We start from the raw sequence: 25,509 nt of genomic DNA, 5'->3' as shown, positions 1-25,509 counted from the left end.
ATATTGGCTTTTATTGCAGGAGTTTACCATTTTTGACCCACAATCAATTTCTTTCACAAATCTTGATCTATTTCTGGTACTTCACTAAGTTCTTCCTCATCTTTCATCCATGAATTAGAACTTTCCCTCCCAATGATATACTTTTTGACACAGATTTAATCCTGTTAATTTCAGACTGTTTCTGTTGCTCCCAAATATTTTGAATTCTCACAGAATCACTAGGTTGGAAGAAACCTCCAAAATAATGGAGTCCAGCCTATGCCCTAACACCTCAACTTAAACCATGGCACTGAGTGCCACATCCAGTCTTCTTTTAAACACATCCAGGGATGGCAACTCCACCACCTCCCCGGGCAGACCATTCCACTATTTATCACTCTTTCTGTAAAAAACTTCTTCCTAATATCCAACCTATATTTCCCTTGGCACAGCTTAAGACTGTGACCTCTGGTTCTGTCAGGTGCTGCCTGGAGAAAGAGACCAACCTCCACCTGACTACAACCACCTTTTAGGGAGCTGTAGAGTGATAAGATCACCCCTGAGTCTCCTTTTTCTCCAGGCTGAGCACCCCCAGCTCCCCCAGTGGTTCCTCACAGGATTTGTGTTCCCAGCCTCTCTCCAGCCTCGTTGCCTCCTCTGGGCATGCTAGAGCATCTCAAGGTCCTTCCCAAACTGAGGGGCCAGAGCTGGACACAGCACTCCAGGTGTGACTTCACCAGTGCCAAATACAGGGAAAGAATGACCTCCCTGCTCCTGCTGGCCACACCATTCCTGACACAGGCCAGGAGCCATTGGCCTTCTAGTTCTGTATTCCAAGGGCCAAGGGATGACCTCCAGCTTCATGTCATTTGACAAATTTTCAAGGGATCTTTTAATCTAAATCCTCAATCAAATTATAGTATTGCCCTTGGTACTGGCCAGACCTCTCCCTGCTTTTCCAAATTCTCTTCCTAACGTGACAACAATAAATCCACTCTGAGAGCACATCTGCCTGAGAGGTGCACTCACCTTATGTTCCTTTCATTAGGCTTGGAGTCCTTAGAGGGAAACAGCATCACTGAGCATGTAATATGCTGTGCCTTATTTTTGTCAGGCCCAGTTGGAAACTCTCATGGATGAGATGTCGCCCATGAGTCCAGGGTTGGTGAGGATGGCCATACTTCTCCTAAAAATATTTAGAGAATTTAACCAGGATATCTTTCTCCTCCTCTTTTTACCTGTGTAGTACAAAAGACACTTGTTATGAGAGGAAATAATATTGGTTAAACACAATCACTCTTAGATTCATGTTGGCTGTTTCTTTCCATGTTATTGTGTTGCATATGATTGTGAATTTATTGTTTAATCACTTTTGCTACAGTCTTTTTGGGTAGTAAAATCTAGGAAGTGATTCTACAAATTTTTTTCCTTCGTTTTGAAAATATTTAAAAATCAGTTTTCCCTTTTCTTGTCCTTGGCATGTCCTTTGCCACTCACAGATCCTAAAAAAATATTCACTAATGTTTTCAAGATTATTTGATTAGTTTCTCCAACAAGAGATGGGAAATTTTATCAGGCTTCATTGATTGAAGTGCATATTACTTATCTGCCATTTTTTTTTCCAAATATGACCTCACCTAATCCCATAGTTAAAAATGCTTGTGTCATAGTAACTACTCAAATTAAACTGTCTGGTGAAGGTTGAAATATATAAACCTTTGACTAATTGAACTTTCTCTACAGTTGGGTTCTGTACAGTTCTGTTAGGATTTGCTTGCACACACATTTTGTTATGACTTGTGCCTCACATGTACCTGCTGAACAAAGCAAATGTTTTTGACTGTAAAAATTTGAATTTAGATTATGGTCCTAGATCCAAGGTGTCCTCTGGCCAAGTATTCCTGATTAGTAAAGAGAAACTTTGCATTGGCCCCTATTATTCCAAGGTATGTATTCAACTGGCACAGTGCTGTTCAGGTCAGCTGGGTTACAGCAATGGTTTATAACATTTAAAAATGTGGCCTTTTTATCACAGCATCCTGGAGTATTTTAGAATACAGTCAACTCTTACAGAACAGATTTCTTACACTATTTAGTGGTTTAAAGATGACACCTGGTATCCTCAGTTTCATGTGCAACTGAGTTGGCAGCCTGTGCAGGTTAAGGAAAAAATAAAAGTAACAGTCTCTTTTTGATTCCACAAGTCTGTGTGAATTCTCTTCAAGTACCATTTTCTATTCTGCTCCCTCGAAGATCATGCTTATTGTCACACTGCACATGTTTGGAGAGCAGGAAATGGAGTTAAACTTTCTGTATTTTTCTCAAGTAGGGTTGTTTTGAAAAATCAGCTGTCCTTTCTGTCATGTGAATTCTGCTCTTTAATGTGACTCCTCTGAATTTACCTATTTTCCAGAAGAAAATCATAATTTTTCCAAGATTAGACAAATTGGAAGAAATAAATCGTAAGGTTAAAAGACCATGCACTTACCTTTAGCCTGTAAATGATGCTGCAAATTTTGGTGACCTGGTTAAATTCAGGGGTTAAACAAAGTGCTGCACACTGTTTCTGTCTTTAGACATTTGTTCTGTATCCATGGACTTATTTTAATGTAAATAGTCACCTCGACAGCTGTGTCCCCTTAAGCACATTTTATTTAGCAGCTGGATTATACACGTCACTTGGCAGCCATGGATTTTCAATTTTTCCCCGTGCCAAGGGGGCAGCTGGAATAATTTGAGTGCTCATTAATTTGGGAGAAATATGAGCTGCAAGTCAGACAACACGAGTCTTCTGTGTGGTGTTGTACAAGGATAAGAGGATCAGGGTAGAAGCAATTTGCCCTGTCCCAAGGGGGTCTTCGTTTTTTAATAAGCTGGTTATGAAAATTCTATTTCTTTGCAGTTTAAAGAGTCTAATTAGAGCCTGTAATTTCTCTGGTATAGCTGGAGTGGATGAGGGTTAACATTAGGCCTCCAGAGTCTTTTCACATTCATTTACAGACTTAAATCAGGCAATAGTTTGTAGCTAATTAGAATGGTGTATTAAATATTTAGTTTGACTTCACTTAGCTGTGAGAACACATGGATGCTGTAGGGCTACAAAAATTATAAAGAAGTACATTTAATTTTTAATCAAAGATAAAGGCATAGCAATTTTAATACTGACTGGTGTAGTGTGACAGTCTGAGCAGCAGTTGCCTTCAGTTGGTTAAAATGTCAAGATAAAGGACTTTCATGTCTATTTTATGTTCTTGCTGTAGCACTTTGAAGTTTCAAACAATTCATGGATGTATATGCATAGTGTCTGAAGGATTAAATATTTTTCAGCATAGCAGACAGTTTTTGTGTAAAATCTCATTCATTTTTCTATCCACTAACTCAGGATTTTCAGAAAGATTTTCTTAAAGAGGTCTGTAGTGTTTCTACTCCCAGCAAGTCCAACAATCAGCACACTTTCCTACCAGAGTTTGCCAAGCAGTGGGTCTGCTGTTCCATCAGAGCAGCATCTGTGTTTACAGCTCCTTCTGCTTTGGCTGATTTTCTATTTCAATGAACAAGTAAAGTAATCCTAAAATTCTATGCACAAAATTTTTCCCGTTCTTGTGAGTGTTCAGTTTTACTCTCAGGCACAAGGTGAGAGAGTTGGGGCTGTCCTGTGCAGGTCCAGGACTTGGACTCTGGTAATCCTTGTGGATCCCTTCCAGCTCATTCTAGGATTCTGTTGCATCTACAACTCACAAAATTCTTTGCATTAGCTGCAGAGACATCATACACTTTTCTGTGCTACATTATGAAAATCTTCCTGTTGCAAGTTGAATTCTTTGAAACTGAAACTTTTGCTGCTGAAATCAGTATAAACTGTGTCATCCAATTCAGCTGTACAGAGCCAAACATAGGCTTACCACGTGGAGATCAGCCCCACATTGACTTTTACCTGAAGTGGTTGGTTCAAAGCACAGGCCAGGGGGATTTATGGCTCCTTGTAGTGAAGGAAACCTTGCACAATTCAAGTCTGCATGAAATGAGACAGAGATCCTGAGCCATGAAATACAGAACCTCACTTCAAAACAATTCTGTAAATTTTCTGCAAATGGATCATATTTTATTAAACTGGGCATTTTAGTAATGCCTCCTTGTTAGAGCAGGAGTGGATATGGATTGAGTTTCTCTGGATTTATTTTAATGATTTTTTTTTTTTGGTGTGAAATTTATTCGACAAAGAAATTTTATTGATTAAATACAGAGCATCCAACTATTGCTACACACCTGCATGATACAAAATGACACTGCACAGATGTAGCTGTGATGTACCAGGGAGCCCAGAAACACCTTGCACCTTTTATTATTATCCTTCTACAGTCTGGTGTCTAACAAACAAAAATTATGTTCCATTCACTTGTATCTGGTGAAAATGTTTTCATACCTTTTTACCACTTGGCAGGACCCATACTTATTTCCAGTGGGAGTTGTGTGTGCTAATTCCCTTGACAGTGAGTACTTTGGTACTATTGCCTGTTTGCTTGTGTGCTAATGTCATTTTAGTTCAGACTTGATCCTCAGCTGCTCATCTTCCCAGGATTCCCCACAGTTCCAGTGAGCTGATTTCTTCTGCAATAAGCTGAGTGCAGCTCCCCCTTGCCTTGTCTCATGGGTCCCTTACATCCTCAGTGACTGCTCTGGGTAGCAGAGAAATCCCTTGTTCATTTGTGAACAAAGCTGTGGGTCTAAACCTGCAGCACCAAAAGTGCTGAAATACTTCAAACTGAAAAGGGAAGAATCCTGATGAAATGGTGACCAAGTAATTGAGACAAAACAAAGAAGAAATATACTGTATGTTTGACAGAGGAAAAAAAAAAGACAAGAGGTGTCTGTAACCTCCAAACAGTCAAACCTTTCTGACTGTCAGCTTGTTGAGGCCTCAGATTCTTGGCTCACGATCTGTAGCTTTAATCTCAAGTTTCCTCTCCAGCATTTTTTGGATGCTAGAAACTCCATTACAGATTGGTAGAAAATCAGTGATAAAACTTCTAAATATCACCTTATTTTCTTACACTGCTTTCCCAGTTGCCAATTTTTATAAAATGGTTTATGACTGCAATAATCCCCTCAACATCAGCTGTTATGGGAGATAATAGCTGCTTGTCAGAGCATTAACCACCCTTGACTTCACTTTGGGCCATTATGTAACAAAAGAATGAACTGGTGGTAAAGTTGCCAGGTGTATTAAATTATATGATGAACTGTAGAGACTCTGTAGTGGGGATTAGTGTCCAAAAGAGACTAGAGGAGATTGCCAAACCCATTATCTGATAGGACTGCAGGCTGGACAAAATCCCGAGGGTGAAAGGGCAGTGCTTTATCCATGATGTCATCCTCTAATCTGTGTCTGCACCATGCACAGTCAAGCACACTGTAAATGAGTTACCATTGTTCTGCCTTACATCCTGGAACTGTGTAATAGCAGAAGTGGAGACCTTGGCAGTATTTGGTTACTTAGAATTTTGTCTGATTTTCATCTTTTCTCATGGATTCCTGCAAAAAAATTAGTTGATATTCAAGGAAGTTGAGTCGAGAAGTAGCTGGAATTGGGTGAGCCTCCTTTTTCCACAGGAGCTTCAGTTAGGTCCAAGAAAGTTGGTTATGTCATGGCTTCTGCTCTAATCCCTTCCCCTTCTCTCCATCCAGACAAATTAATTTGTTTAGGCTGCTGTTTTGCATGTAAGGAAGAAAATGTGTGTTCTACATTTCAGCAAACCCTCCAGGATTTTGAAGAATGTCAATATTAGGTATAGTTGAATTATGCTTGGGAGGTTCATTTAGGCTTGACTTGTTAATGGTTTGTAATGACTGACCTGGAATCTTGCAAATCAAGAATGGAATTGAAAATTTCCTTTGCTTTTCAGATGTTAGCACAGAATTGGTTCCTAGCTCCAAGAAATCTATTTCAATTTACTTTGAAATGGTAACGTTGTTATAGAAAATTGATGTCAGGTAACATTGGAAAGTTTAGAAAAAGTGAGTTAAAATTTTCCTCTCCCTCCTATACCCCATGTAATTGAAGTCATTGTGCCATGGTTGGATGTGCCAGTTGAATGATATAAAAAGCAGAATAAATCAAATATTTTAAAACTCAGGAAAATATTTCTAAAATCCTTTTTCAGTAATAATTTGTAGTACTTACACCATATTTGCAGGGGCTGTTTAAAGATTTTTATTCACACTCTCTATATAGCTGAAATATTTATAACACAACCCCATGGGGCTCAAAGTAATTTGTTACAGTTATAGCTCATGCTGAAAATAGACATTACATTAAAGGCAACAAGCTGGTTTGGGGTAATCTCAGGGTTTTGGGTTTTTTTTGAAGAGTAGTCTTTAGAATGTCAATTCTTAGACATGGTTTTTGCCAAAAAAATTAATATTATCAAAATCTGTGAGAATTGTGTTTGCTGAATTGACTTTTTCAACTGGTAAGAGGAATTTAGTACATTCAAGCTACACATTGTTGTACCACACGTTATTGGTTGCCTGTTTGCCATCATGTGCTGCACACTAAGCAGGAAAGAGCTGGAATGGGTTGGTGCTTATCAGGCCTTTTTTGTCAAAGGTTTTTGTTTTGCTTTTAAATACCATCTCCTAAATGGTTATTTGATAGCATTTACCTATTTGCTCTGCCACATCTTTACATATTATTTATTGCTGAGCTCCTGCTGTGCTGTTTGTGCCACCTGTGAAGGAATTGATCTTATTCAGTGCAGTGTGACCAATAATCAAGGATGTGTAAAATGGCTAAAACTTGTGTCCCATGTAAAAATCCTGTCTTGTTTTTGGGTTTTTGGTTTTTCTTTTTTCACAGCTATGTGAATCATTAATCTCTTTTAGGGAAACAATAAGCCCTGTGCTAATTAGCCTTGAGCTGGTCACTTTCTCATCAGCTCCTCTGTCCTTGCACAGTGTAGAACAGCACAATCCCATCTCTCCCTGCTAGCAATGTTTCTCGTGTATTGGGTGAATTTTCACAGTGGGAAATTATTTTTTGTAAATCCTCAGTTTCATTATAATTTTCTGTAAATCAGCAAAGTATGTCAGCACATGTTCAGGGCTAGAAGAAATATCCTCACTTGATGTCTAATGTAAAACATGTGGCTTGTTGGAGTTTTCCAAAAGGAACTCCCAGCAGCCCTAGACCTGAGAGCAGGACCAGAAATGCTCCTCACAGGTGAGTGTGGCACAGTGCTGCTGTCCCCTGGCCCCAGGGGAGTAACTGCAGCACCTTTTCCTTTTCTCCTGCAGGAATTTCTGGGGTAGGTCTGTGCTGAGAGCTGTTGGGGATGTGGATGTTTGGGTAAGCAGGGCACAGCTTCTTGATGTGTGCTTTTCTTGCAGTCTTTGCTTACAAAATCTTGTTTTCCAGTGACATAGATGTTTCAGTTATTTGGGGTTTGTTTCTGCTAACTGCCCCATCACTTTTTAGGGTACAATGTATGGAGTTTTAACATCACTGTAATGCAAGGCATTACTCTAAGATTTTCTGGGTACAGCGTGCAATTGCAGGAAGGAAAAAACATGAGGAAATGTATAAATGTAAACTTTCCCAGAAGAGGTATTTTGAATACAGCAGGAGGAAAATTAACAATGAAGAACCTTTTACTGAGTAACTGAACATTTCAGGATTCAATTTCATGAGGTAATGGCTTCAATTTCATGGCTTCCTTGCTCTGAGTGCACTGCAAGTTGAGGCTTTCAACACCTCAAGGGGCAAAGGTCTCCAACAGGACAGGAGATACTGAGGTAGTGCTGCCTTGCTTTGCATCACAGGGCTTTGCACCTCTCCTCAGTAGAATTTTGTGTGCTCATCTAGATCATTGTCTTCATGGAATTTCCTGTTAACTTCTCAATGCAAATAGTTGCTTGTTTTTGGTTTTTCTACTACTTCATAATAAAAAATGAACTGGAGTTTAAAAAAGCTGTGAAAATGTTTAGGGATAAATTGAATGTTCAAGAGTCACTTGATATTTCTATTTCTCTTTTCCCATCCCTGTTCATGGCCCTGTATGTTACTGCCTTTTGCAATAGCCAGATGCCCTGAATGCACTTGGAATTTGTGTTTATTTTTGGATTGATTGTGGGTGTATCAGTTAAAGTTGGTATCTATAACTCATCTCACATTGACACATTTTACAAGTTCAACATTTTTCCCTTTTCAGATTTGGAAAGGTTTCCTGGGCAAAGACTGGGGCCTGTTCAGATTTATTTTTTTTTTTGGTTGTGGATCTTGCTGATTATGATGAGTGAATCCAGTATGACTCTCAAAATCCTTTATGGCTGCATCCAGACTGTTCCTCACAGGAAAATGTGGGGTTGTGCCATCTCCTTAACACAGGGACCAACAGAATCCCCCCTTTTCCCACTGGTGTCTTCTGAGGTGAGGTGTACAAAAGGATTCTGGGGGGAGAGGACCAGGAGGATGAGATTATGTGGAGAAGAGTGGTATTGAAGCCTAAACTGGAAGTGTTGGCAAGCCCACTGTAATGTTGGGTGGGAAGCATGAGGTGCCTGTGAAAAGCTGTCTTGAGAGCTCTCACCTTGAGAGCCCTGGAAGAGTTAAATCAATTCTTTTTTGTGAGGCTGCTTAGGAGTTCAGACAATCCCTTGCTCTCACTTTGGCCCATTGTTCCAGTCAGTCCATTTGCTCCTCCATGCAGAGAATAGCTGAGGTGTTCCTGGACCACCACAGATTATCACTATGGGAACTTGAATTTTGTCCCTATATCCCACTTAAATTCCATAGCTCTTGCCACAGGATTATTTTTATTTCTTGCTGAGCCAGAAAGGAAAGGCTGTTTTGCTGAAGGTGTCCATGAAATAGCTTGCAGCTGCAAACAGAGGTCTGCACTGTCAGCTTCAAGCAGAAGTCCCATTTCCCCTCCCACACAGTCTTTAAGGTTTCTGGGAACACTGTTTTAGCAGCTGTTTGGCACGAAGATATGAATTCACAGTTTCATTGTGTAGAATCTTGCAGATTGACTTGTCTTGCCTAACAGAGGTGGGAGAAGGTCCCTATTCTCTTGCCTGCACTGCAGGTTTAATGGAGTTTCAGAGGTGAGGACAGTTCAGGGACTGCAGATTAGCCCACACAGAATGGATGGAAGTGCTCAGTGGATATTTCAGATGGAGTGCTTAGCACTGAAATAGCTGTCATTGAAGTCATCACTCTTAGCTTTCCTCACTAATGGTTGAGTGTATGCAACTCAGATTTTAGATAAACTTTCTATCTGGAGTTTAAAGGTTCAAACTTCAGAATATTCCCTGGCTGTAACAGCAAGAAATTTGCTAACAATACTCTCTTATTCTTCAAAATTTGAGGGGCTGCAGTCAAGAGTAGAGAGCCACCCCTTATGTTGTCCAAACCATGATCTGTGCCTAGGTCAGGCAGCAAGAATGAAAAACCAGAGACTGGAAAACCAGAGAGAGCCAGATAAAAATACCAGCAATGTATGCAGTTATGTGTCTGCTTTTGATTCAGGTGTTTTACTCAGTGCAAGATTTATGTTCAGTTTTGTCTGAACTATTGAACTTGGGGGTTTGATGCTTTAATATTGGTTAATTCTGCTGTGTAGATGGAAGAAGTTGCCAATGTAGCTTGTGACAACTGCTGGCATGTTGTGCTTCTCACTAATTTAGTGTGGACTTACTGGTGTGAACCAGAGTGCCCAAAAGATGACCATCAGAAAATGCATTGTGGAAATTAGTTGGTTGAATAATATGAATTTGATTCCACAGTTTGGAACCATTTGAGCTTTTGCAGCAGTCTTTTGGTGAGGAGAGGAACAGAATGGAGTCTCTTTCCAGTGAGTGACCCTTCCAGGTCAGGAAGAAGGCATAGTCAGAAAGTAACATGTGGGAGGTTTCCACAGCTGCTGTTCTAAATATAATTAAAATACATCAATCTCAAATGGTATTCTTTGCCATTCAGCACTTGCTTCAGAAAAATATGAAGTGAGAAAGTCACAAGCTCTAATAAAGTTTCTGGTTCCATTGTCCTTTCAGTTTCTTTCAGCTCTCACTCCATGTTCTGTGAACATTGGCTTGAAAACAGCAGTCTGCAGCACCTACTGTGCAGAAGCAGCAAGTGTAATTGAAAAGGTTGAAGGTTAAAGTTTTTGCTCTTGGAGTAAGCTTTGCTTTGTGTTCAGTGAATCTGACAGCTACAATTTTCAGTTTTGTAGATAGGATATAGAAATTCAAGGCTAGAGCATCTGCCTGAGAATATTTTCTTTCTCCAAACCCAATAGCTCATGATAAGCCTTAATAAGAGTTGATATAATACTCTGCAGGTCAGACACAGAAAACATTTTGATTCAGGCATCTGTTTCAAGTATCTTGTAAAGCTTTCAAAATTATCCAGGACTGAAGGGTTCTCTTTCTATAATGTTTTTTGCCAGAGAGGTACTTACACCCTCTGAGGCTGATTCCATCTCTGATGGAAGTGGTCTCATGATTCAGTCACAGCTCTTGGATATCCAAAGGTGTTTTTCTCATTTGTCTTATTCTCAGTTAGCCAGAGCATAGGTAGACTGTAAATGTTGTTACTGGATCTTCTGGGATGTGCCCATAACAACTTTGAATTTACTCAGTCTCCCTTGACTGAACATGCTCTCCATATGGATTCAGAGGAAGTTTTAGTGTCCCAGCATTCTGCTATACCATAAATTACCAACATGGTGCATCAGTGTGTACCTGCATAGTGCACATTTCTATTAAAGCTACTAGTTTATATTTTGTTATTTTCTCCAAGGTCCAATAAAAACAACAGAATGAAACAGACAAGCCTTATGCTTCCTCATCTATTATTAATTACAGAGATTTTAATCACATGCCTCAGTATACATATTTACTATAATATTATACATATTTATCATCAGATTAACAATATTAGTGCTATATTTGAGTAAAATAAGCATTTTTTGCAATCATTTTGCAGAGCAGGACTGATTTGACACACTTTCCATTCAGTTCCCTCACATGTACGAGAAGAAAATTCAGTGGTCACTATTAACAACTTTACCTACCAACATATATCTTACCTGGGATCTGAAAATATGGATGGACATTAAATCTGGTTCCTAATGTCTAATCAATGTACAGTGACAATTTCAGTGGTTATTGCAATGCTGAGTGTCCTGTTTGGCACCATAAATAGCCCATCACTGCACAGGTCTCATCCATGGACAGCACTGGGATTAGCTTGAATTTATCTTCCCAAATTAATGTAGTATTTCTGTAACACTGACTTAGTTATATTTTTATGTATCTGCAGTAAAAAAAACCCAAAATCTGTGGCCACAGTAACTTTTTTCCTTTTTATTGGTGTTATACATCCAGAATTATGACATAGAATCCCTATCCAGAAGACTAAAACTCGTTTAAAAGGTGTGTAGAACCAAGCTTGTTTTGAAAAATGGGATTTAGAATGTAGAATTTTTCATGCAAGTTACCAGTTGTAATAATTTATTACCATGGTCTGATTCACAAGGTGGTGGGTCATAGGTTGGACTCAGTGATCTCAAAGGTCTTTTCCAACCTAGTTAATTCTGGGATTCTGGGATACTTCTGCAGTGTGTAGTTAATGTTTTCCCTGTAAGCTCGCAGTGAATTAAGTATATGCTGGTGGGTTCAATGACCTGATCAAATGCAAATTTAGGAGCAGAAGAATAATCAGAATTGTTTTCTGTTGATCTTGAGGATTTTTCCCACTATTCTGAATGAAGTGTTAAACAGTATTTGCAATACCTATTCATGTGTCTTTAAGGCCAATGTAGAAGGAGACTTTAAAGTCTCAGTAGCTTTAATTTTAATTGAAATACCTTCCTGTGATCCTGTCATTGCTATTTTCTTACAATGCTACCATGAACAGTAGCCATTCTATTAATTCATAAACAACATAGAAAGGAGTATTTTAAAATAATAGTGTGACTTGTATAAAAGACTTTTTTCTTCAATCTGTCCATAGTAATCATCACTTGTATAGCATGTACCATGGAAAGTGTGTAGAGGAAAGCACACAATACCTTGGGATGGGGAGGGAAACAGCACTTCATAAATTTGGATCACTCACCTTCTAGCTCTCTGGTTTATAGATTCCTCTATTTTTTCAAGTAATTACAATTAGCAGTTTTTTATCCTGCCTAAAATATTTTCTAGCAAAACTAAGTAAACTAGATATCGAAAATATGCTCAGCAAAAAATCATGATAATCCTTGCAACAGTATCCTAGAGACAGCCCATTCCTCATGGTGATCCAGGTTAACAGTTTATTGAAATTTTATTTTTTGTAGGTTATTTTGCTGCCTGTGCCTGTTATCATGCCTACTGCTCATCTGTTTAGATAAGGCTGGTCTCCTTTTATTAGGAACACAGTCTAGTTTGATTCTCTATAGATTAAAGCAGATCATTAAGTATAAATCTCTAAGTATTCAGTCTCATCATGGGCTATTTTCAAGCATCATTTGCAGGAAGATAAAACATGACAGTGATTTATGCTGTATTTTGAGACTATAAATCTCACCGTGCACTTTCATGTGTCTTTGCAGAACAAAGAATTTCTTTATTAATGCTTTCATAGTAATCAACAAAGTATAGAAGCACCATTCTTTTGTTTAATGTTGTGTTCTTTAGAGTCTTAGAGTTGGATCATGCAGACTGTTGGACTCAAACTTGCAACACTACACCATCAGTGTGTAGACTTTAAACCATATAAATCACAATTCAGTTCTGTGCATACTTTGTTTGAGAGGCTGGGGAGAGTTTTGTGATTGGAATCTGGTCTCTAGGCATGATGATAACACAAAGCACTGTGTATGCCCAGAAACAGGATGTGGCCATCAAGAAAATGGATAAAAGGGCAGTGAGAAAATAGGGTGTCCCAACTGATAGTAAACAGGGAGACTTTCAGAGTGGGGGGAAAAAAACCTATGGGAACTTAGTATAAAGTTGGTTTATTCTACAAATGTTATCATTTGTGAATGAGGAAAAATGCTAATGGGAAAAATTAGAAGTTTGTTTTTTAATTCCAAAATGAATGAAATGCTATTAAAGTGCTACCTCTGGGTACCTGTCTCTGTGTTGACAATGATATTGTGTCATGTGAACCTTGAAAACTGAGGGGGGAATTATCTTGCCTGGTGTTGCAGATTCTTCATCTACAGAAGTATTTGCTAGTTAAATGCCTCTTTCCCTACATAATAAAAAATTTCTGAATTCATAAGTGTAGAACAGATTTATCTGAAACATACCATGTTGTACTCCAATGGTTTTAGTTTATTCTTAATTACACATTAAGCATAACTGTCGTTAAAGGTCAGATATTAAACACATTCAAAAAGATCAACCATTCTATTACACAGAACAAAAGCCACATTTTTTTCAGGAAGACTTTACTGGCAGAAATATATATTTTAAGCCACTGTCCTGCTTAACCAGTGATGCTTTCTCAGAAGGGGTTTGTCCTGTGAATTATACATCTGCACCTGAAGTTCCACTGGATATGTTTTAAATGCAGCAGCAATTGATTTATCTTTTGCATTTTACTTTCAGGTCCGTATTTTTACCTATCTGATTGGAAGAGAAGCTGCATTTGCTGATAACCTGAAGTGGATGGCCTGTGCCAACAAAGGTTGGTTAACCTTCTTCTGGGAAATCCTTGTTTTCAGAACCCCTGAGCTGAGCCCTCCTGCACATCTGACCCTTCTACAGATTTGGTGTCACTGGCAACTAATCACAGAGGATGGCTTGTTTTCTTTTTCCCAGAAAATTAAAATACTTAATTATCTTGCAGCATACAATTTAAAGAGCAAAAACTCCCAATTTTAATTTTTCTTCTTTAAAATAGCTATGAAGCTTTTGAACTATATGGTCTTAAATTTTTGTTCAGAGAACAAAACTAATTTCAAAGCATTTGTTCTCTTCTATCTGTTATTACTCAGGGTGAGTTTGGTTTCTAAGAACACTGGGTACAATCCTGCTGAGTTAGGCATGGTATGTAAAGCATCAGACATCCTGTCCCTTGAGGAACTGACAGTGTAATTGAAAAAAACTGGTTTATATCCTTTAAGGAAAAGAGCATTAAAACATTTAAAATACTGAGATGCTGCAGTAAAAGGATTGACTAGTATAAGAAGGAATGATTCAGGAAAAACCAGTCCCAAAAGCCAATTAATCTTCACGTTTTCCTTTTTCTTTCCTCTTGGAAAAAAAAGTTCCTTTTTTTCCATTGTGCCACATTACATGATGATGAATTGCATCAGGTGCTATCCATTTAGTCATTATTTCTTTAACTACTGTTATGTCCAGCTGATGGAAATTACTCAGTTTGAAGTCTTGTCTTAATCAGCTAATATTACACCATAATTTAGTTTAAATAATAGTATAAGAATCCTTTGAAGCATCTTTTTTGAAGACAATTTAATCAACAAAATCTTTTAACTTTTTTAGCCCAGCTCTGCAAATTCATAAAGATCTAAGTACATCAACTCAGAAATTAGGACCAGGCAATGGAGGCAGCCTTAGCAGATCATCTGGTCCATGTATTCCTCATTCCCACAGGGGAAAAGTGGTCACCTTTGTCATTCTTCAGGCCCACTTTGTTCTTTTCAGAGCCATGTTGCTTTGAGTCAGAGTCTTACTCATATGAATCAACTAAACAGCTTAATGACTGTTACGCCTATAAATTTATTTCCCTCTCAGTTTAATAGTTACAATACCTGCTCTCTGATAGATTGTAATGTAAAAAATATTCTACCTCTAATCATTAATCTTTTTTTTTTTTTTTTTGCTTTGAAAATTACAATTGGAAACAGCATGTCATGGGCAGAGAGTTCAGGTTTAGATTTTTCCTTGCAGTTTCCACTTAGAGCTTGTCCATTTTATTTCAGTGAAATGAGGGATTACAGCACGACAGATGAGGGGTGGAGATGGTCTAAAGACTGGCTGAATAGCAGAACTGCAGTTTACTCCATGTGTGGGTGGGCCAAAATTTGTTGTTGTCACTGAGGGTGAATGACCCTAAAATCAATTTTCCTTGCAGTGATTTTCCCCTTGGAAGCACAGCATAGATGAAGGCTGTTTGCAGGGTTTCCAGCTGACTGGACTGTGCTCAGCAGCCCTTTCCCTCAAAATGGGTCACAGGGGAAATTCACACCACCTTGCAAAACTTCTTCAGCTTCTAATTTCTGATTGAAAAACCCCAAGCATGTTTTTCTGTTACATTTTTCTGTTTAAGTAGGGCGTACCTAGAGGGAGCTTGCTTAATGAAGCAAAGCACCAAACCATTCTAAATACATTAAAACATTCAAGATCCCCAAAATCCCTCCAGAGCTGTTTGTGGAATTTGCAGTGATTTACTCTTCTGTATCATAAGCAAGTGCATATTAAGGAAAACAGGATTTCCTAAGATTCTGAAGGGAACAAAGGTGGAAATTTCCCAGTGCTGAGTGTGCATGTGCCAGATGTTAGCAGTAACATCTAGAACTTGGAAATGACAGGCACTGTCTTTCTCTCAGCATCACTTGCAGCAGAAAGCTGCAGAGATAAAGCTGAGAGTTAATGCATCACTTGCTAACCCAACAGCCGGGATTCATTCATTTATTTTTTTCAGTAAAATTCACTATTGCAGTAGCAATTTGACAACCTCTGTTTTACTTATTTGGTTTTTTTAAGCATTTTGTCCCGGGTCATCACTGTGCTCAGCACATTATAAAATGGACAAAGGGTTGCAAAGGAGCAGAGGCTGAGAGAGCAACCTAGAGAAAAATGCTTCCCATGTCAGGGAGCTGATGGTGGCTCCAGCCCAGGCAGAGGACAGAGGAGCCCCGAGGCAGGTTGTGCCCCAGCTGGAGCAATGCCAGACCCTTGTGTCAGCAGAGGAGAGCTCTGTGCAGGAAGCCCCCCTGACATCCATTCCCATTATTAGCATGACCCCAGCCCCTCGTGCATGGGGGCTCTGGGGTGTCACTGAGCCTGTTTACCTGTTCTAGGGGCTCCTGGGGGGAAAGGGGGAACCTCCTTGGGGCTTTTACAGCTGCACAAAACAGGGAATTCACTCCTTAGTCCTTACCCAGAGGATTTTTAAATCCTGCTATTGTATTAGTTGCAAGAGCATTGCTTCTCTTTTGCACAGTGCCCAGGAAATGAGAAGTATTGCATGTAAAAATCAGCTGGAGGCATTTTGAGAAGTTGTCACTCTAATGGTGGACATTTTAGAGAAAAACAAGGCAAACATGCAGGGACTGTGTAATGGGGAAAGGCAGCCCACATGCAGAGCATAAGTGTCTGTCTTTTACCACATTATTATACATCTCTCATGCTTGTCATTACCAAATCTTACCCATTTCCTTCACGAGTTTTTTTCCTGCTGGGGAGGAAAAAAAAAAGGTAGTGCTGACTGTGAGGGGGCTCTGAGGTGGCATAATTCACACACCAGGGAACTGAGGAGCAGGTGTTGGAATGCAAAAACTGGAGCATGGGTTTGCTGCTCTTGCTGACATGGCCTCAGCAGCTGTGCACAGGGAGCTCAGAGCAAGTCTTCATCTTGACTATGTATTGACATTTTCACCAAATTAAAAGGACCAAATAAATAAAATTCCTTAAACAGAATATTGAATATTTTAGCAGTATGAATAGTATATATGAGTAAAAATGGCACACTAGGATATTTGAGCTCATACTATAATCAAATTAGTTTAAAAAACCCACAAACAATGCATCCCTTCTCCTTTTTATTATTAAGTTGAAGATGCCTATTAGGATACTGCTGCAGCTTGTTTCATTTTATAGATCTCCACTCAAAAGTCTGTTCTTTTCACTGTGCCTTAATTCACACACAGATAAAATTCATGCAGAAAAATCCATTTTGTAGCATTTGAATTATGGGCTGGTGTATTGAGTGAGAAAGTTCTAAATTCAGACAGACCATCTTTACTGTCCTGCCAAAATTGCCCCCATCTACAAAAAACAGCTCAGAAGTTCTTTGCAGCTGCCATGTTTTCTGCTGAGCTTAATAAAGCTTAATATTGCAGCTCCACAGAAGCTGTGTTCTTGTCAAATGATCAAAATTGTAGTGAGGCCTCTTTCATGTTGGCCTTTTCTCATCAACAGAGAGTAAATGAAGGCAAGTGATGCATTTATATAAGGCCTGATGAAATTTTAGCCTTGAAATTTGTCAGTCCTTCATCACTATTGCATGCTGTGGGCTCCAGATGCCAAGGTTGTGATGTGTAAGGATCCTTGACATCTCAGCACTGGAAAGGGAGTGGTGACAGCTCAAACAGCTGAGGCTCTGCTGTTCTCACTGCTGTCAGCTTGGAAGAGATGCTCTAAAGCATTACCAAGGCTGTGATCACCTCAGCACCCTATTCTAGTTGTAACCTACATTTCCTGCCCTATTTGTGAATGACATGTTGCTTTTTTAGTTCCAGTCACACTGTGCAGGGATGGAGGTTTCAGAGCCCATGCAATGACCATCCTGTTACTGTAGCTCTGCTCCATCCTGTTTCTTGAAACGGGAAGAAGTGGGTGAGATATAGTTGGGCAAAGATAACACTGGTTCTAAATTTTAAAGCAGACAGCATTAAAAGAAAAAAGCCCAAACCATTAAACAAAAACGTGCTCTTGAAATAAAAGTGAAGCACAGACAGTGCAGTGGCTCATAGCAGTGTTGGAAACCCTGGCCTTGAGGGCTGCCCAGAGGTTTCACTGACTCTGTTTTCACCAATTATTACTGTTTGAGGCTGCTTGTGATGAAACATTCCTCTTTTGTCTCTTCTCTTTGGAAATAAGCAAAAAACCTGGCAGACAAAAACCACATCGCACTTCTTGAAAACTTCTTTTATTTGCTGCCTCTAACATGGAGTTGTGTGTTTCCACAGGGTTCTTTACTCAGATCTCTACCCTGGCTGACGTGCAGGAGAATGTTATGGAATATCTCCATGTTCTCAGCCGACCCAAGGTCATTGACCAGGAGCATGATGTCGTGTGGACTGAAGCATACATTGACAGCACTGTAAGTCTGCATCAGAAACCAGAAATATTGTGCTGGAAACACTCATTATCAATCTGCTCTCTGTTGCTGGGATGTGCAGTGAAAGAATTGGGGCTTGATATCTTTATGCTACAAGCAAATAATTCAATATTACTGAGCTCTAGCAGATATTTACACATTGTAATTACATAGGAAATACTGAAAAAAATATAAGTTGCAGATTAATTTCGAAGTTTATGTCCAAACCTACATTTATTTTATTAATCAAAAATGAGCGTGGAACAGATATTGATTCTATTGAGTGAACATTTTTTCTATATGTTTTAGAACATGTCAATGAGTATGTGGGTACAAAGACACAGACTGACAAGAATCAATAGTTTTAGTGTAGAAAGGCAAGTCAACATCCAACTGTGATATCTTGGGGAAGAATGTTGAGAAGATTGTGCCTTTTGAAGTGTATTGAATGGGTGGTATGTTAAAATAATCATCATAATTATCCAATTTTAACTTGACATCCCTGTGAAATATTAGAGTTAAAGCACAACTTTCTATTATGCAGTGACTGAGCTCTTGTGGTACTTCTGTAGCATGTGTGGTAAATCATCAGATTTGCAGGTAAAGGTTGTTCACGTTCATGGATCAGTCAGAAATAGAGTTTTATCTATTTTCTTTTGCTTACTATATTTCCTTTATTCCAATTAAAATATTTGGGTTAGCATATTATCCACAGAACAAGAGATTGTACAAAAGTCTGCCGTTTAGTACAGGAGATGCCAAATATTCAATATAATGGATAGAAGATCACAAATTGCTCATGACACAGATGTTTCTTTCTTCCTGTTTTAAATTTTCACTTGATGGGTAAGGTGAGAGAATCTCACCATCTTCACTCTGATATTTGGTGGGGTTTGTTTGTTTCGAGTCTGTGTTGCTTCTAGATGGCTCAGTCTTAAATCTATATAAACCCCCCCTGGGAATAGAGCTTTTCTTTCATTTCACAATTGTTTAGGCCTTTTATAGTCTTCATTTGTGACCATGAGTAATGAAAAATAAGTACTTAAACTGCAGCTATAAAAGAGAAACAAAAAGTTAATAGCTTTAGAAGGAATTAGCTTATCTCTGTTTCCTATTTAAAAATAATGTATTAATCCAGTCTCCCCTTTGCTCTCTTCCTTTTATTGAACTATAAGATGAGATGAACAGAAAATCTGTTTTATTACTGTGCCTTCAGGGCATCCCACGAAATGGGGAGATGACCAGGAGAGTCTTGTTCTCATTCACTTTATTTTTATAAACACTTGAAGACATCAGTGTGTGAATGTTGAAGGGAGGTTGTGTGTTTGCTAGAGAGAGTAGCAGGAAGACACTCAGGTAAGTGCTGTCCTGGTGCAACTCTTTTTTTTTGCCCATGAATCATTGACTAAAAGTATTGTAAGCAAAATCTTCCTCCTTTCTCAATACCAAGTCATCCCCTCTACTCACCAACAAATGACAAATTGCTCTCTCAGAATTAATTTGACACTTTGCTCTTGCTTTTGCCTGTTAATCTGCATTTCCTCGATCTTTGCAGGGAGAAAAATATTCATAAAAATTAGTCTGACTTTCAGGGATTCTCCTGTAGGTTATGGAAAAGCTAAGGGAAATTAACAACTTAATGTTGTGTGAAATGCTAAGTGAATACAGCAGAGCTGAGTAAAAGCAAGGGAATTTAAGAACACTAGAGGGAGTGTAGAGAAGGAATCTTGAGAAAGCCAGAAAATCAAAGACAATGGAGCTGTTACAACCTTGAATAATAGAACTGCTTAAATCTCAACAAAATGTCTTTTGATGAGAAAGTCAAAACACTTCCAGGTTCTTCTCTTTATCTCCTCTTGTTTTCCTCTCTTGACTAAACTGATCCATGTCCCTGTGAGCACACTCACACATACACATATATCAATATACAGGCCTGCACTCATGTACATACATGCACACAAATGTTTTGAGTGTATGGAAGCTCCATTCAGGACCCCAATGGGTTGCATTTTATAAGAAAAGGTTGCAAAATAAAATGCCATTATCTGCTTACTTACAAACTACCTTTTTCTTCCCTCCTCCAACTTTCTCCCCACAAAAAACCCCCAAACCCCCAAAAAACAAAACAAAACAGAAAACCAGGCAGAGGAACAGGATAAATTAGGGTACATAATACAAAATATGCAGTGCAAAACTTGAAAACAGAAATGAAGAGAACCTTTTACCAACCCAGGCTTGCTTCTGCCTCAGCTAAAGCTGCCTGAGTGCTATTTTCAGAGACAGACTCCCTGGCCATCTCTGGTGCTTTGACATTGGAAGTGCTGCTAAAATAATCCTCTCCATCCCAAACTTTTTGATTTTTCACAGTTTGTGTGGCTGCTGCTTGGGCCTTTCCCCAGTTAAAAATATTAGTGTATTTCCAGACAGCTGAAATGTTCTGATGGCCCAGCAGTGTGTGAACAGCCAGGGTTAGATTCCCAGGGCTACATTTACATGCTTGCACTCAGTGTCACTGTGCCCTCCCAGCATGGAGCACACTTCCCCCAAACAGCAGAGTTAATTGGCCAGCTGTGCTGCTTCTGAGCAAGCAGCATTAGGCTGGAACACTCAGGGGTCCAGGCAGAAAGAAGCTGGGCAGTAATAATCTTAGGGTAGAAAATACTTTCCCTGTCACCCCAGACTGTTCTCATCCAGTATTTGTGCAGGACAAAGGCATCTGGGAAAGCCAGAAGTTAGTTCATTTAGAGTTTGATAGCATTTAGGAATATTCCCAGAAGAGTTTTGCTACTAAAACAAAACATCTAATTCCTGTGTCTGTTCACCTTTCCTGTAAGAGGATGTCTGCAGAATGTTCATACAGCTGCCTCTTGGACATGGCTTTGGCATTCCTGAGGAGCTTCACATACTATTAGAAAAATACAACATTTATAGTGGTGGAAATCTCTGGCAAGGTGTCCCATGCAGAAAGCATGACATGGAACACCCTTTATGGGGGTCAGGGCTGTGTCTTTGGCACTGTCAGGATTGCTGGTTGATGTAAAGCAACTGAGGCAAGGCCTCTCTGGTGACTCCATGCTTCCCTTTTTCCTGTCCCTGGACTCTTTTCTCTCCCCAGTGTTTCCTGTCTTTCTGAGAGGTAACCAGAGAGCTTCTACAGGCATTTTTAGTTACCCTTCATCACAAAATTAGTTGTGTTTATTTCATTTAAACCCAGGATTTCATGCTGGAAATAGGATTACCACTGTGTAAAGCCTCACTTCATTCTAAACCGAGACCTTTGACAGAGGAATGATACAATTTTAACAAGTGTTACTGGCTCTTGGAGAAACAACAGATTTCTGAAAATATTTGAATTTAGATCTGTGGGGAGCTGAACTGGTTGTACTTGGTTTTGGTACTCACCTGGGAAACAGTCTTTAGAGGATTATCTTGGGCTAATTCTAAAGTCAGCTTCAGAATAGTTGGGAATGCTATTCTTGTGATAGCCCAGTAGCTGAAGTGCTGCCAATGCTGTTGGAGTCTGTGATAGGTACCAGCCAGCCTCCTGTTTTCTGATTCAGAGTCCTCTGATTCCAAATTCCAGCCCTTTCCTTAGACTTGTTCTCTTTTCCACTTGTACTTCTCTACTCAGCAGTTTGACACGCAGCACAAGTGGGTGAGCTTTGCTGGATCTATGGAATTGTGTAAGAAAGGGTCTTTGGGATGTCAAGAGTTAATGGGTCAGGTGGAAAATTCTTAATTGTGGAGTTCAATAGGAGAAGAAATTGTCTTGCTGCCTGTCCCTGTTCAGCTGTGCAGCCCAGAGATGCTGTACAGGTTGTTCTAAAGGCTGCAGATGGGACACAGGGGACAGTGAGGTCTGGACACCATTCCCACAGAAGAGTCTCAACACAACTTTTCTCTCAAAAATGGGTCACAGTTGGATCTGATATCAGTCCTTCAGCATTGCTAAGACCCACAAGCATGTAATGGTTCAGAAAATAAAATAACTTAATGCTTAAAAAAGGAGATTTCTGAATGATAGCTTTCAAATGTCAGCAGAAATGAATTCTAAAACTGCAGTTTTTCAGGGAGGCAACAGTTTTAAGGTAGTCAGTTACTTTTAAGTCATGTATAGCAAGTCAATACAAGGGAGTATTTTGGAAAGAAGAGGAATGTGGGCTGGGTATCAAAACATTCAAGTGCAGCCATACACAGAGGGATGTTCATCAGCAAGGGACCTACTTGGACCTTTGTTAAGCCTTCCTGGTGGAATTTGTTCCTCATAAGTGTACCTGAATATATCCTCTGGATCTAATGTACCGTTGAGTTCATCTTCAGGCTGTGGGTCTCCAGCTGGGAGCAGATTCAGGCAAACATTGCTACATTCTCTCTTCGCTTTCCAATCAGAGGAGTTCTTTGCTTAAAAAGAGCAAATTATTGTTTCCCTGAATATTTTGAGATGACTGTCTGATGCTCCAGAATTTAAGAGATCATTTAAAGCAGCAATGTTCTGAGTCATTACAGGTCATGGATCATCATAATATGAAGGGTGAGTGCTTTTGCTCTTTGTAATTTCCTCCTGTGTCCTTCTGTAATTTTCTCTGTGTAATTTCCTTCAGAACCATGTGCTGATTCTTCATTTGCATTATCCCCTATTCTATTATGGCTTTTAGTTCAATTCTACAGTTGCTATTGCATATATGTGTATTTGTAAATATAAAGATATTTTCCCCATTTCTTTCTTTTTATGGAAGAGGTATTTTTATTGACAGTATTTCCTGCTCAAGAGACTGATGCTGTCCTAGGAAGGCAACCAAGAACCTTATTTCTCCTTATGGGGCAGTAAATGGAGACAGCTCCACTGAAGTAAAGCCTTTAATAGCCATGTCTAAAATGCTTATGATGGGTGTTACAATTACATTATTATGTAGATGGTAAAATAAATTAATCTTCCTCCTTTAAAAAGATGAAGAAGAAGATGAATTTATTCACAGCCCTCCTTTAAAAAAAATCAAGTACTATGCAGGCATACTTTGTACTCTGATCCAAGTCCTTTGCAGAAATGCAGCAGCAGCAATTATGGGATGCTCATGCCTCCCAACTGTCACATCAGAATCCAGATGTTTTGTGCATGAAAATTGAAATTCTAGGACACAGTTCTTCTGACAGAGGAGAATTATGAAACAGTTTTAGAGATGCACTATATATATATATATGTGTGTGTGTGTCTATATATGTGACTATATATATATATGGACAGAGTATACAAGACTGTCCCCCAGACTGAAAGCTGTTACTCAAGGCATATTTTTCTATCCAGGACTTTCTGGTGAGGTAATAAATTGCTGTTTAGTGCTTCTTCCATTCTCACAGTTTTCTTTGTGTTCAGTGCACAGAAGAGCTTTCATGAAGTAACAAAAACAAAATAGTGCCCCATTTCCACCAGCTTCTATTCCCAGAGCTATCTTCAAATACTTTTGGTGGCACAAGTTAATTGTGCTATTATAGTAAGTGGGTGTATTTAGCATTTCTATAACAGTAAAGGTTCCCCAGGCCTCAATTTCAAAAAAGTAACTTCTAGATTGCAGTACTGGTAGGCATTAAAATGCATCAGTGTGTTCAGAATGTTCAGGCACATATAAAGTAAGTAAATATTGGTGATCACTGCAGAACTGAATGTCAGCAAGTGTCGTTAATCAGCAGCTGAGATAAGAAAATTTGCACACAGTAATTTTCTTTTTTTTTTTTTTTTCCTTAATACACTAAGAGCTAGAAATCTGTGTTGCTATTTTTCCAATCCCACTTTGGATTTGGTTACATGCTCTAACCTTCCCTTTGTGGCCAGCATCTCTTAATCTCTAAGAATTTACAAGTCTTTATCAGAGAATGTCATCACCTCCAAGGGCTTCTGAGGTTCTCGTGGGAATTTCCTTTTCTGGCTTTGACATTTGAGTGAATTGGTTTAGGGAAGAAAAATCCCCTGCATGGACATCAGGCCTTCCACCAGGTAGGACTGTGCATAAAATAAGGTTCTTCAAGCTCTGCTTTGTCTCCTGCAGATCTCAGTGATATTTTGATCAGATCTCAGTGGTCTTTTGAAGGTTCTGATATGGGAGAAAAGTAGGATGTAGCCAGGAAAATGCCTTTGAATCAGCACTTCAGTTTGGATTAATTTTCCTGGAAAAGTACAGCAGTTCTGACCATTTCACCTTGAGGCTTCCATGGGAGCACAGCTGCATTTGAGAGCTGCAGCAGTGACAGTCTGATGTGTCTGTGCTGGAGCTCAGGGGTCTGGGACAGTGCTTGAGGCACTGACAGTGCTGATCCAGCAGCTGCTTGTGCACACACCTAGAAACCTGTAGAAACAGGCTGTGCACACCTTGATGGGGAGGTGCAATATCCCTTTTTGCTGGTGGTTGGTGCACTGTTTGTGGAAATCTTCACCTACTGTCTCAGAAAAAAGAAAGCATTTGAGCCAAGGCTTTTATGAGTTCCATGGCCGAAAATTTTCAGTTGCTATAATTAAGTACTCTCATTTTCTCCCAAACAGTTCTAATCTGTTTGTTTTACTGCTGGATCTAGAATAAATGAATTATCATCAAACACATGAACTGTTTCAAATTCAGTAAGATCTATGTCAACTGTCAAAAACCATAATGAGTTTTGGAGACAGTCAATGAATGAACCTCTAAACTGAATAGAATTCATGCACTCCAATTGTCTTTCAGATGCAGCTCAAAACAACAGTGGATGTTGTTCTTTAATGTTGGAAAATGAACTGATCTGATTTACTCCTGCTCAGCAGCAGGGTGTTCACCAGTGCAGGGAATGTTCTCTGCCATTTATATTTGTGCTTAGGTCCCACATTCACACACCAAGACAAGAGTCTGGGTGTAGTGTGTCCCAACAAAACACACAAATTGAGAGCCCTGAAATCAAAACTGGGGCATGCACAGGAAAATAAAGCCCATAAGGTCCTACTGGGGATAGGGATGCTCAGAATAAGAATGATTATTCCATGGAAACAGTACATCCAAATAAGGTTTCATCACAGGGAGCACCTATGCACACATTATGGACACAGAAATCTGTATCTTTCAGCTTTTGGAAGGAAACTCCTTCTTTTGATAAATTATATGTTTATTTTCCTCCACTGCTAATGCTGGAACTTACAGTATTAGGGCAATTTCCAGTGATTGCATTAAGCAAAGAATGTTACTACAGAGAGCTAATTGCTAGTTGTCAAAGTCACAGAAAAACTGTTGTAAGGAAATAGCAATACTTAGTTTAATGAATTAACACTTTTCATGTGTATTGCTCTACATGGTATTTACACTGTAAAATGCTATAAGTGATACATCAAAAAGATGTTTAAAACATCAAAACCAAAACTAAAAGTCCTGCACTTAAAGAGGAACATAAAATTTCCTGCTGGGGATGTGGAACATGGAATGCCATCTGTATTACATGGCACTGAGAAAACTGATTATGTT

At 39.2% G+C, this 25,509-nt stretch overlaps 1 protein-coding gene across 1 annotated transcript in view; it reads left to right on the top strand.

Annotated features, from left to right (window-relative positions):
- The window catches only part of CACNA2D3 (calcium voltage-gated channel auxiliary subunit alpha2delta 3), a 378,074-nt gene that overhangs the window by 225,892 nt on the left and 126,673 nt on the right, over positions 1-25,509 (top strand). The window contains exons 12-13 of the mRNA XM_009091048.4: positions 13,576-13,654; positions 17,904-18,037. Coding sequence (XP_009089296.1) covers positions 13,576-13,654; positions 17,904-18,037 — 213 coding nt within the window. The remainder of the gene's footprint in view (positions 1-13,575; positions 13,655-17,903; positions 18,038-25,509) is intronic.

This window comes from Serinus canaria, chromosome 12 (genome assembly GCF_022539315.1).
Source record: "Serinus canaria isolate serCan28SL12 chromosome 12, serCan2020, whole genome shotgun sequence".
Lineage (NCBI taxonomy): Eukaryota > Metazoa > Chordata > Aves > Passeriformes > Fringillidae > Serinus > Serinus canaria.
The sequence above is the reverse complement of the archived record's forward strand: the minus strand, read 5'-3'. Positions and strand labels throughout refer to the sequence as shown.